This window comes from Pseudophryne corroboree, chromosome 8 (genome assembly GCF_028390025.1).
Source record: "Pseudophryne corroboree isolate aPseCor3 chromosome 8, aPseCor3.hap2, whole genome shotgun sequence".
In the NCBI taxonomy this organism is placed as follows: Eukaryota; Metazoa; Chordata; class Amphibia; order Anura; family Myobatrachidae; genus Pseudophryne; species Pseudophryne corroboree.
In genome coordinates, this window is record NC_086451.1 from 117,784,836 (window position 1) to 117,797,156 (window position 12,321).

Here is a 12,321-nt window from a genome sequence, read left to right on the forward strand (position 1 = left end):
CCCATGGATAACTAGTAAGTTTTGATGGTTAATTTTAAATAGTGTAGATCATGTTATCTAAGTTATACAAAATACATTAAGTTGCCCAGTTTAAGGTACAAATGGTAATTTTTTTATACTTTAGCAAAGGAAAACGAGAGATCTCATATATTGTAATCAATTAAGCCATATAGGGGAACGGATGTGGTATAGACCCAATTCTGCGCTATAAGTGAGCTACAACCTTTTGACGTACTCTCTGTTAGCTGGAGTACAGAAATAGGATACAAAACACAGAATGTCTAAGGGAGCTGAATGTCTTAATGTGAATGGAATACTCTTCCAGATTCTGACCACAATTTAAAAAAAACGTTCAATTTATTTACATATTATCCATGTACAATGCACTTTTAGTAAGCATAAAATGCTACATACAATTCAAGCGGCAAACATATTTACAATACAGATTCCAATTTTGTAAAAGACATGATACAATCAAAGTGTTCCATCCAATGATGTCTTTTAAAGGATGTCTGATGTTTTCACAGCTAATCAATACCCGACGCGTTTCGTCCCGAAGGACTTCATCAGGAGTTCATATCAATAGATATTGGAAGAGTTATGGGGTAAATAACCGATTTAAATGTTGTTCCCACATGTAAAATTAATATATTAAAATCAAATGATAATAACGCTGAGTACACCAGTATTCACCGTTGGTCAAGCCCTCTTAAAAGTGCAAAAAAGGGGAAATTGTTCCGCTGTATTTGCTATCGGCTATAACCACACTTATAATGATCAGGCTTTGTGAATTGACAGGCTCTCCTGAACAGAATATATAGGGGAATATGTATAAGTCTTGGAGAGCGATAACATGGATGGAGAAAAAGTACCAACCAACCAGCTCCTGTCATTTTGCAAACAAAGCCTGTAAGATAGCATCTAGGAGCTGATTGGCTGGTACTTTCTCTCCGTCGACTTTATCTCTCTCCAAGGCTTAGTACATAAACCCCCTAATAATAAATTGTTATTTATAATAAAATAATGTGTCTTATTGCCTTACCTAGCCTCTCAGCTTCCTTAAGGAATTCTTCAGAGTTTTCTTTCTGGAGCGGAGATGTCGCAGAGCTACTGAACACTTGAGTGTGTTTGTTCTGCTCATCCACAGCTATGTTTAAAGTAAAATTATAAACTGGGATGAATAACTAAACTTTGTCAATTGCCCTCAATTATTTTAAAATAAAATCAGGCACGTGTCACCTTTCTCCGCTTGCTCAATGATTTGCCTCAAAGCTTTCTTTAGGCTATTGGCCCTCAGCATAAGCTGCTCCTTAGATTTGAACATTGTTGCTACGTCATCCAAATGGTCCCCCTTCTCATTCACTTCTTTGCTGTTTTCCTTCAGTGCAGAGTCAGGGTGGAGGTTCCGAGAGGAGGGGGTCAGTAGTGCCAATGACTCTTCATTAAGAGCCCTAACTAACGAATCCAGCTTTTCATTAAGCATTGAGCACTGTAAAAGATTAATAAAACACTCTCAGATAAATAGATGGGCGTTTAGATGCAGTTTCACACATACATCCACTTTCATATTTTCATACAAGACAGAAAATCAACTAACATCACATTCTGGAGCAAATTTTGCATTGAACTTTGATCTAATTAGTTGTATGTTAGACAATTGTACCAAGTGATTATTTGATTAATACAGTATAGTACAGTTTTTGTACTTAATGTAATGTTAGTAAATGCGCCCTACATTGTACAGCAGTGCATTGCTCCTGCCTGATCCCTCACAGTTACAGAGAGTTATGTATAACTACCATGGCCACATGTTTGCATTCATTAATATATTTAATTCATTCTCTGCTATTAAGAAACAAGGGATGCTACAAATCTCTAGGTGTTATAGCAGAAACACCCGGAGTATTCTCTAAATAGCAGCCACTTTGAAATGCTTGTTAAAGAAGCACAGGCACATTTAACGATAACATAGATGAAATTAAAAGGCAAATACAACAATGTTTCAAATCAACCCAATGATATGAACCCCCCCCCCCCCCCCAATTGTTTACACTAGCGACAGTGATGGTGTGAGGCCTGGGTGTGCATGACCCATCCATCCTCCCTCTTTCTTTCTTTCTTTCTTTCTTTCTTTCTTTCTTTCTTTCTCTCTTTCTTTCTTTCTTTTTCTTTCTCTTTCTTTCTTTCTCTATCTTTTTCTTTCTCTTTCTTTCTTTCTTTCTTTCTTTCTTTCTTTCTTTCTTTCTCTCTCTTTCTTTCTCTCTCTCTCTCTCTCTCTCTCTCTCTCTTTCTTTCTTTCTCTCTATCTTTCTTTCTTTCTCTTTCTTTCTCCTCATCTTTTCTTTTTCATTCCTTTATTCTCATTGAAGTCATAGTTATACACTGTTGACTTAATAATGGTTCGAAAATATGAAAATGGAGCTGAAATCTTTGGTCTGTCAGCATGTACTGGAAATAAGCGCCTGCTACCTGGATGAAAGTGGACTATCTTAAAAACTTACTGTGTCTTAGTTTACTTTTTTGTCATATTTTTGAAAAACAAAACAATAACATAGATTAAAATATATTTATATTTTATTACATTCTCAATATGAATATTATGTGACTCTAAGCCACTCCCCCAAATTACCGACCTCCGAAATCCCAACCGTTCTTACAGTGGGACGGGTTGGTCGGGGGGGGGGTTCAGGTTAGGTTTAGGCACAAGATGGAGGGTTAGGCTTAGGGTGCAGGGATGGGAAGGTTATGGTTAGGTACCAAGGAGGGGGGGGGGGTTAGGGTTAGGCACTTGGAAGGGGAGATTAGGGTTAGGCACCACCAGGGAGGGTTAGGATTAGGCACCAACAAGATCCATTGCATCCAGATATGATTTCAGTGTAATACGGATTGTTGAGGACTAAGGAACCTAGGAGTCTGGGGGTATGGTTCTGCAAGATTGGCAAAATCAAAATCCAAGGTGATCTGACCACGCAGCTGTTGGCATGCACAGCTTCTGCAGAGGACCACCCCCTCACATCACTGTCTAGTACAGGGGCCCATATGATCTCTTGGAGATCCTGTCCAATGATATGACAAGGCTGATTTTATCTCTGAATCAAAAACTCTCTTATTCCCACAATTTATCAAAATATGGATGCGGAAGCTGATTAATACTCAAGTCACCCCGCTTAATACTGACTGAGACCAGTATGGATTAATTTAAAGCTTTGCAGAGCCGGTCTCTGCTGATGTGTGCATGCATGAAGCGACTCGGAATCCTGCGCATGAGAATGGAACTGAAAGGCTAAATAAAAAAATATTCTAAAAAGGAATAAAGTATTTTATTTTATGGTTTTCATATATTATTGCTGTCCTGAAACCCTGTTTACCTGTTTGACTGTACTGGACAATGACTGATTTTCCTTCTTTTATTTGCAGCTTATTACTATGATGTCATATGTCTTGTGGCAGTGATCAATCATTTATGTTGTTTACATGAGTTTTATAAACATTTCATCTTTTCATCTTTGTTTACCCAGAGGACAAGTGCAAGGAGTGTAGTGATGCGGTTTGCACCAATGGCCCCTCTAACTTTTTGTGATCTGTTGTTTTACCTGCCTGCACCCTCCCATTGTCGCTTTTTTATACCAAGCATGGAGTTGAAGCCTATTTAACCTCTAGCTCCAGCTTCTTAACATTCATGCTTTCAGATTTTCATCAGCTAAACCTTTTACTCTGTGGCCCGATCTTTTCAGAGAACCCCACTTTTCTATACGCAAATGTCATGAATATAGCAATTGTATTACCTTTCTAGTCATGTTGTCAGCTTCCTCATGATTTTCGGCAGCTCGCTCATATGCCTTCCCCACTTCTGTGACAAAATCATTTACAGAAAGGCACAGGAACCTGTCCAGAAGTAAATGGAACACTGCAGTAATTTACCTTAAAGTAAAACCAAGCCCCCTGTTTTAATGACATGGTTTACATATATAATATGATACAATAAGTTAAAAACAACAGCCGGCAAATTTAACGTATACCGGATTCAGTATCGTTAATATAGGAATCTGCTCCTTCCACTTTCCCAATCCCTGCCCGGATGTTTCTACGGGATGTAGTTATGTGTCTCCTGACCGCCGGTCAAATACCCCCCCCCCCCCATCCTGCCCCTGCAAAATCCCGCTTGTCGGCATGCCGACCAACAGGGACTATGTCCACGATGCCCACAGAGTGGGAATAGAACCTGCAGCTACCGCAGGCCGCCATCAAGCCCGCAGCGTGTCGAGCGCAGTGAGCCCCCAAGGGGCTTGTTGTGCTCGCCATCCCCGCCGGTATTCCGTTGCCGGGATACCAGCTGAGGTATGCTGACCGGAGGTCTCCTGACCACCGGTCACGCATACCACACCCACACTATTGCAGTTATGTGTTGGATGCATCATTTGTTGGCGAAACCATTTTTCCTTGATGTACTATCTCACCATGTTTTATTTTGTACCAACTGTATTTCTTATATCACTGTAGTCTGCTCGCAAAAGCCAGAGGCGTATCTAGGGTAGGGCGAGCGGGGCACGTGCCCTGGGTGCCTTGGCTGGCCCAGGAGAGGGGGGCGCCGCCGGCGGCCAGGGCTTTATGCCCCACTTGCCCCCGTCAACCCTAAATGTGAGGGGAGGAGAGCGCAGCGTCTCTCACTCCCCTCACCGCCGCTGCCAGCACTAACAGCGCTGCCAGCAGCGCTTCTGTGTCCGGTCTCCGGCGTTAGCCAATCAGAGCTTGCGGACCGGCTCCTGATTGGCTGCCGGTCCGCGAGCTCTGATTGGCTAGCGAACTGGCGCCAGACACAGCCGCCGGAGACGGGACGGGAGACCTGGACGGAGCGGTGAGGAGAGAGGCCCTGCGCTCTCCTCCCCTCACATAAGCAGCAGGTAAGTGAACGGGGGGGGGGGGGGGCACGGGCACAGGCACAGTGGGGCATGTATCTGGCACTGAGGGGCATGTATCTGGCACAGTGGGGCATGTATCTGGCACTGAGCGGGGCCTGGCACTGTGGGGCATGTATCTGGCACTGTGGGGCATGTATCTGGCACTGTGGGGCATGTATCTGGCACAGTGGGGCAATGTAACTGGCACTGTGGGCCATGTATCTGACACAGTGGGTCAATGTAACTGGCACTGTGGGGCATGTATCCGGCACTGTGGGGCATTGTATCTGGCACTGTGGGGCAATGTAACTGGCACTGTGGGGCATGTATCTGGCACTGTGGGGCATGTATCTGGCACTGTGGGGCAATGTGACTGGCACTGTGGGGCATGTATCTGGCACTGTGGGGCATGTATCCGGCACTGTGGGGCATTGTATCTGGCACTGTGGGGCATTGTATCTGGCACTGTGGGGCAATGTAACTGGCACTGTGGGGCATGTATCCGGCACTGTGGGGCATGTATACGGCACTGTGGGGCATTGTACCTGGCACTGTGGGGCATTGTGTCTGGCACTGTGGGGCAATGTAACTGGCACTGTGGGCCATTTTCAGTGGCCACACCCCTTCTGGAGCGTGGCCACACCCCTTCTGGTGTGTGACCACGCCCATTTTTCCGACACGCGCACATGCTTCTTTTTGTGTGCTTTTTTTTGGGGGGGGGGGGGGGCGCCATTTTACATCTTGCCCTGGGCTCCAAAAACCCTAGTTACGCCTCTGGCAAAAGCACAATCTACAGTAGCTAGTAGCATCACTTACTTGGCAGAAGAAATTACATCACAGTGCTTGTCTGACTCCAGGATCTTAGCTAGGTGGAAAGCAACAGAATCCGCATATTGAGAAATCTGTACCTGCCAATAAAAAAATAAAAGCATGGGAAATTAAGAAAGGAGACTGGAGTGTACAGGTCCCTATAGCTAAAAAGTTTTGCAATGATACAGTCAAACTGTGTGGTAAATATAATAGCCTGCGCAAAGTAGGCATCAGCGAGTCTGCCCGATATTTTAAACAGGCAATTATTTAAAAGGAAAAACCAGGTGTTGCCTTATAAATGATTGCCCCTTTAAAATATTGGCCAGACTCACTGGGAACTCGTCTGATGCCTGCGTCACTCAGGCTATTACATTTACCCCTCTAGGTGGTTTCCCAGATGCTATAGGATTCATGCAGAACATACAACCTTTGGCCATGACTAAGGTGAGAAAATTTAATTATTTTAGTGAGCATGAGCTCTCCATGAATATCTGGCATAGCTGTAGTTACCTGAATCCTGGGCTCTCCATTTTCATCTTCTCTGATTGATGGTGGTGAGTGTTTTGGGGATTCATATGTGAAAATGCTCCACCTAAGGGTTATAAAGAATGTAGATAACACAGCCCTAAAATGGTAAATACATATACCTTTTGTAAAGTGACCAACAAATAGCAGGATTCCAGACATGTTTATCCAAAAACCCTTCTTTCCCACTACATAGTACTTCCCTGGTGCACATCCATGCGTGATGCTACATAAACCTTCCCTGGTGCACATCCATATGTGCCACTACATAGTCCTTCCCTGGTGCACATCCATGCGTGATGCTACATAGTCCTTCCCTGGTGCACATCCATGCATGCCGCCACATAATACTTCCCTAGTGCATATCCATGCAAGCAAAGACTGAATGGTGGGTATTTAGATGCACCATCGGTTGCACCATCGAAACTTGCACCAGCCCTATGGCAGTTTATCTGACCAAGTATGGCCTCCTATGTGAGAGGTTAGGTGTTTATAAATGCAACCGCTTTCAGAGACATGCCCCCCAACACTCACATAATGTCACACATCCGGCTCTGAGCAGGGTCATATTAACCCAGGGTTAGGCCCTAGGCTTTCAGGCATTTTGGGCCCCCTTCAGGATTTCAGTCTTTCACCCTACTACAGCTGACATTTGAGAAGCAGAGCTTATGCTATTATTTACACTTTCAGTATTCACACGGACACCGATACCCAGGTGAAATAAAGTCTGTTGACCTTTTTTCTCGCAGGACAATCGTTCTTACTTCTCTTTTCTCTTTGAAAATAGCGATAGTGCACTATTGGTCTGCTGTCTCCCCCCTTCCCTCATTGTCTCAAAATAAACCTCAGCTGACTACGAGTATGCTTTGCTACAGCGCAGTGTGTAAAGTGCCTTTCACCATTGGAGTCCTAGCGCTTCAGCACAAATATTGACAAGTCCCTAGTAGACCCAACTGCTTGGATTTGACTCAGATTTTCCAGCCAAATTCGATCTCAAAATGAAGCAAAACATCTTTTCCTGCTTAACCGTCAGCTTTGTCCATGGATGATTATTCATTTTGGCAGGAAAACATCATCCTCCATGGACAACGATTACATTTTTGGTGGGAGAAGATGATGTTTTGCCTCGTTTTGAGATCTGATTTTGGCTGGAAAATCTGAGTCAAATCCGAGCTGCACATCGCTAGTCCGTAGTCAAGGGGGAACCCTCGGCTTCAGTCTAGTCAGATTTATGAATGATACTGCCCTGGCTTTGAGACCCTGTTACCTGACCCGCACTGCTGCTTTGCCTCCTGGGGATCTCTGCTGGTCACCGCAGCAGTCCCTGAGATTTGTATTTGTTTATCCTTCTAATGGTTGACGCCCTTTCCCGGACCCAGCGCTGTTGGTTCCAGTCAACTGACCCCGGCTTCTCCATTCAGAGGTTGCTTTCCTTCCAGCAGACTAGTGCAGCTAATATGTATCCTGAGCACCCTATATAAACCCCTCTAGGACAGCAGTACAGTGCCAGAACAACTTCAATTGTGACCTATTTCCTGGCTCCAGTTCCAGCAGCCTTTAGCATCCTGAACTCAGTTTTTTTCCAGTGCTATTCAGCCATCTCTGCAAGCCTCAACATTCGAACTGCTTACCACTCTCTCCTGAGAACACATGTGCCGCAATCACCAAGCATCAGCAAGTTCATCCATAGTGCACTCTCTCCAAAGAACACCAGAGCTTCTGTGTAGTACTATTAACAAGGGCCAACATTCCACCCGTGGTACTGTACACTCTCTCCTAAGTGCTATGGTGCAGAAGCTAGCTAAAGCTAGTCATATATAGGCCTACCGTACTATCCCTTTAAACCAAGACTCTAATGAATTACACTGGTTCTGTGGCTGGCTGACGTCAAGCCTGCATTTCACTTGGTTTTAATCAGCCATAGAACCTGTGTAATTTATGTATGACCCGATTTAAAGGTATAATATCGTTAGCCTAGTCATACGCCTGCTATGCTTTTCTCGTATATCATCCACTCACCAGTATGTATACCAGCTCACCAAAAACAGTGCACTTCTCAGCTGGTCCTGCAGGTGTCAGCTTCCTTTCTGCAGTACATCCCTCCAGTTAATCCTATTGTCCCTGTTTCTACATTGTTTCTACAGTTTCGTTCGAAAGAGCATAATCAGACCACCTAACTTCATATATGCCGCACCAGCCAGACAAACCCAGCAGTTCCTGACCAGAGCCCAAATAAAACCCAGATCATGACACTTACAACTCCCATAAGATGGACCATCTCTGTGAGTCTGATAAGCCACCTCCCTGTCACTGCCCAGGAACGCCCAATACATTTTCAAGACATGTCTGAGACTGTGCATCTGCCGTGCGCCTCAATCACAACTCCAACTGTGTGCTGATGCTACCTGGACACACGCGCAGTGCGACTTAGGTGCACATGAGGAAGAGAATACATCGCTCCACTGCGTCTGACATCGGCTGTGTGTGCGATTTAGAATGAGGTCCTTTAAATCTTGGACAAGCTTCTAGTAAGGTGGCTCTCCAAGTTTTTCATTTTTGGTGCCCTAATTATATTAATAACGAATGCTGAGTGATTTACATAAAGGGTCACTCATTACCTATCCAGCATTTTGGTTGTGGCACGTTCTAGCTTCTCAAGTATTTGGAGCAGCTGCGCATCATCATCACACAGACTTCCCCATCCCAGGACCCGAGCCAAGTCATTCCCTGTGCCAAGCGGCAATACCCCTAGTTGGCACTGATAAAAAAGAAGAAATAAAACAATACAAAAGTAAAAACAAGCAATACAACTTAGTTCACAATACAAAACAATAGTTCAAACAACCATTTCTAGTTTTCTACCTGTTTGTGAAGCCCCAACTTGTCTATTTCAGAAAGAACCCATCCAACACTGCCATCTCCCCCACAAGCAAGGATACGAAAAGTTGAGAACTTTTGGAACAGACGAAGCCTTAGAAAAATGAGGAAATGTAATAATCAACCAGAATCTCAGTATTTTTCTCTATTATGTATTGTATTACTTTTCCAAGAAAAAAGAACTATTTAAAAATATCTCATAGATGCCCGTGGGACAGTTTCAGGGACCGGAGAGATACAGTAGTGACAATTTTGGGGTATTGTGGTTCCGGTACGGCTCCGACAGGATGCTTTCATGATTTCACGGACAGTTGGGAAGTATTTCCCTCTCTTTACTTCCTTTACATGCAGTGCGAGGGTAGACGAAGGTGGATGTGTGGCAGGCAGAGTTTACTAGGTCTAACCTCATTCCCATGACACTGCAAACACTACCTTGGGTGGCAATAGCAAAAGGCTCATTGCAATTTCCACCTATAAGCCCCTGTGACCTTTAATCTGGCTCTCCCATTACATGAATCATTCGAATAAGAGGGGCAGTGCTCCCCTCTTTACACATTAACATTTCACGGGTCTCCTGGAAATTGGTCAGCAAATATGAACCAGATGGATGAAGTTATTACACAAATATCATTATTTTATTTTACATCTATTCATAAAATAGTCCTGGCAATTTGTACAAGTTTTTCACTCTTCAAATCTGTATTTAAACCATATCTACATTTTCTTTTTACATAACTAACTTTCCAACACTTTACGTTATAATAACTGCTAAACTAATTCAAAATGAAGATGAAATATTAATCAATACGTATAACTACTTAAAAAATAACAATAACAATGGAATACTCACCCAAGCTGCGGACCCCCATTCATGAGGTCAAACACCTGAGCTGGATTCAAAAACTGCTTGAATTTGCGCAGGAACTTCACGCCTTGGTTGTCTCCACTTTTAGAGTTCACAAATACAAGTAGAGGACTGGCACAGGAGACAGGGGATGTAGCTTTCCAAAAACCTAAAACAGCAGATGGAATAAGCTCTGAAACGCACATCACAGCGCTGCTCACATACACGTTATTTTATATTTTTGAACTAACACTAACAATAGAATTTCTCTAATAGATTTTGGCCATTTACAATGCAATAAATAACAGTCTGAACGAACAGATTGTAGTGTATGTTAAGAGTGTTTTAGCGACATCAGATCCTGGAGGAGAGGTAGAAGTGGGAGTTGCCGGGGGAGGGGGCAGCATGACGGCACTGTCCCCACTGTACAATACTGTTGGAAGTTGGTGAGATTCTGGAGGCTGATCTACTCTTCCATGAGTGTGGATGAACTGCCCAGAATTTGTGAGTGTCGCTAATGTTGTGGGTGAGCCGGCAGGTATAGATTAGAGATCCATATATAGCATTATTAAAGACAGGTTTTTTAGTAAGAGAAATAGACATCCTATTCAATGCTTAAAAAAACACAGAATGCAGCCTGCCAGATAATCTAGTTCGGTCTGATGACTCCCCCATAACTTGGAGGCACGCAGCAAAATTGCAACCAAAGACCTATGGCAGGGTGCATGCCGGTAACATGACTAGCACAGCCTGTAACATGGCATTTAGGAGCTGATTGGTTGTAGATTATCTCTCTCCACATTATCAGTCTCCAAGGCTTAGTACAGCTGCCCTTATACGAGAGGAAAGATCAATTTATATACCATCCACAGAGAGATGATACTGAAATCCAAAGGAGTTTATTATTTTTCCAAGAGAAGTGGCATAAGACAGACAGGAGCAGAGAGCCTAGGATCAAGCATTATCATATAAGAAGCAGAGAGAAGTTGGATCCAGACAAATGAACAGCAGAAGCGCAATACGAAGGATAAGAGCAAGAATAAGAACAAGGATAGGACATAGGAATTTGTATGAAAAGTGAGCAGTCAACAGTGTCCAATGCATCAGAGAGGTTCGGGAGGATTACGAGTGAGTAATTGCCTTTTGATTTAGCAGTGGTGAAATTACCGACTACCTTAGTCAGTTTCAGGACAAGGGGGCTGACAGATTTGTGAGGGCATGACCTCAAGTAGAGTACACAGACACGTAGAAGAGTATAAATAATAGAAGAGAGTTAGCATAAAATCACCATTTTGGATGAAATGTAGAGTTGTCAGAAAATGATGAATCAAGCTATGATACCATTTCCTGCTGGACTGTATCATTTAAGATCTTGGCCAACTCTGGGAGGATGGTGTGGGACAGCTCAGAAGAGATTTAAATGTATGAAAAAAGGCATCTGGGTTTGAAGCTTACTGTGTGTACAGTTATGACATTGGGAGTATATTTGTTGTTATTTGTCAGTTTCTAATTTATTTTTATAGGATTGATAGATAGCAATATATTTGATAAAGTCATTAGAAGCATAATACATTTGCCAGTGTTATTCTGCTTTGAAGTGTGCCACAGCTGAGATGGTGAACGATGCAGAGAATAAAGAGTAGTTGGAGCCCCTTGATCAAGGCCTGCTTCTTGGGTTTGGTTATAATGTGGCACCTGTATGCTGTATACTATTCACTGAATAGCTATGTTTTACATTTAATATGAGCATGATTCCTTCCATCCATGCTCTGAGTAAAGACAAGTTGGAGCATGTGTTCAATACACATTCAGTTTATGCATAGCTTTATACTAGACACTCACCATCAGAGTCAATGCTATTTAGTGCAGTGGGTGGGATTATAGAGACTCTGCAGGCTCCAAGGGGGCATATTTTCCCCAATTGCTCCTTACAGGAACTGTGCACCTAAAGAAAGACACAGGCAGCATGATTGTAATGCTAAGCTTCACATTCATCTTCTCAACCTGCAGCGATGCTACAGTACATACCCCTTAGAAAAATGCATAATAAGACAAGCACAGTTTATCATACAGTTCAGTAAGTATACTATACTATAATACTTTGATAAATACCCGCCAAAGGGCACCAATGTGAACTTTTTTGCTATTTTCCAATCATTCTTTTGTTGAGACATTTTGTGTGCATATTTGTACCGTTGTGATTTGTATTGCCATATACATGGGTTAGCGCATTAAGGTGCAGTATTATCAGTTACAGGAGATGCAAAATGTCCTTTTTCAAGTTATAGTGATTAGCCGAGGCAGATTGAGACAGTCTACAAATATTTCAGAGTAACGCAAGTAATGCGACTAATTCTGTTCTCAAAA

The 12,321-nt window shown here is 43.1% G+C and overlaps 1 protein-coding gene across 4 annotated transcripts in view; it reads right to left on the bottom strand.

Annotated features, from left to right (window-relative positions):
- LOC134948713 (diacylglycerol kinase eta-like) overlaps positions 1-12,321 on the bottom strand; it is a 374,912-nt gene that overhangs the window by 76,824 nt on the left and 285,767 nt on the right. For all 4 annotated transcript variants that reach the window (XM_063936893.1, XM_063936894.1, XM_063936892.1 and 1 more), the window contains 9 exons: positions 11,797-11,899; positions 9,961-10,123; positions 9,096-9,204; positions 8,852-8,991; positions 6,219-6,300; positions 5,715-5,806; positions 3,786-3,885; positions 1,240-1,489; positions 1,043-1,147 (listed from right to left, as the gene is read on the bottom strand). In XM_063936893.1, coding sequence (XP_063792963.1) covers positions 1,043-1,147; positions 1,240-1,489; positions 3,786-3,885; positions 5,715-5,806; positions 6,219-6,300; positions 8,852-8,991; positions 9,096-9,204; positions 9,961-10,123; positions 11,797-11,899 — 1,144 coding nt within the window. The remainder of the gene's footprint in view (positions 1-1,042; positions 1,148-1,239; positions 1,490-3,785; positions 3,886-5,714; positions 5,807-6,218; positions 6,301-8,851; positions 8,992-9,095; positions 9,205-9,960; positions 10,124-11,796; positions 11,900-12,321) is intronic.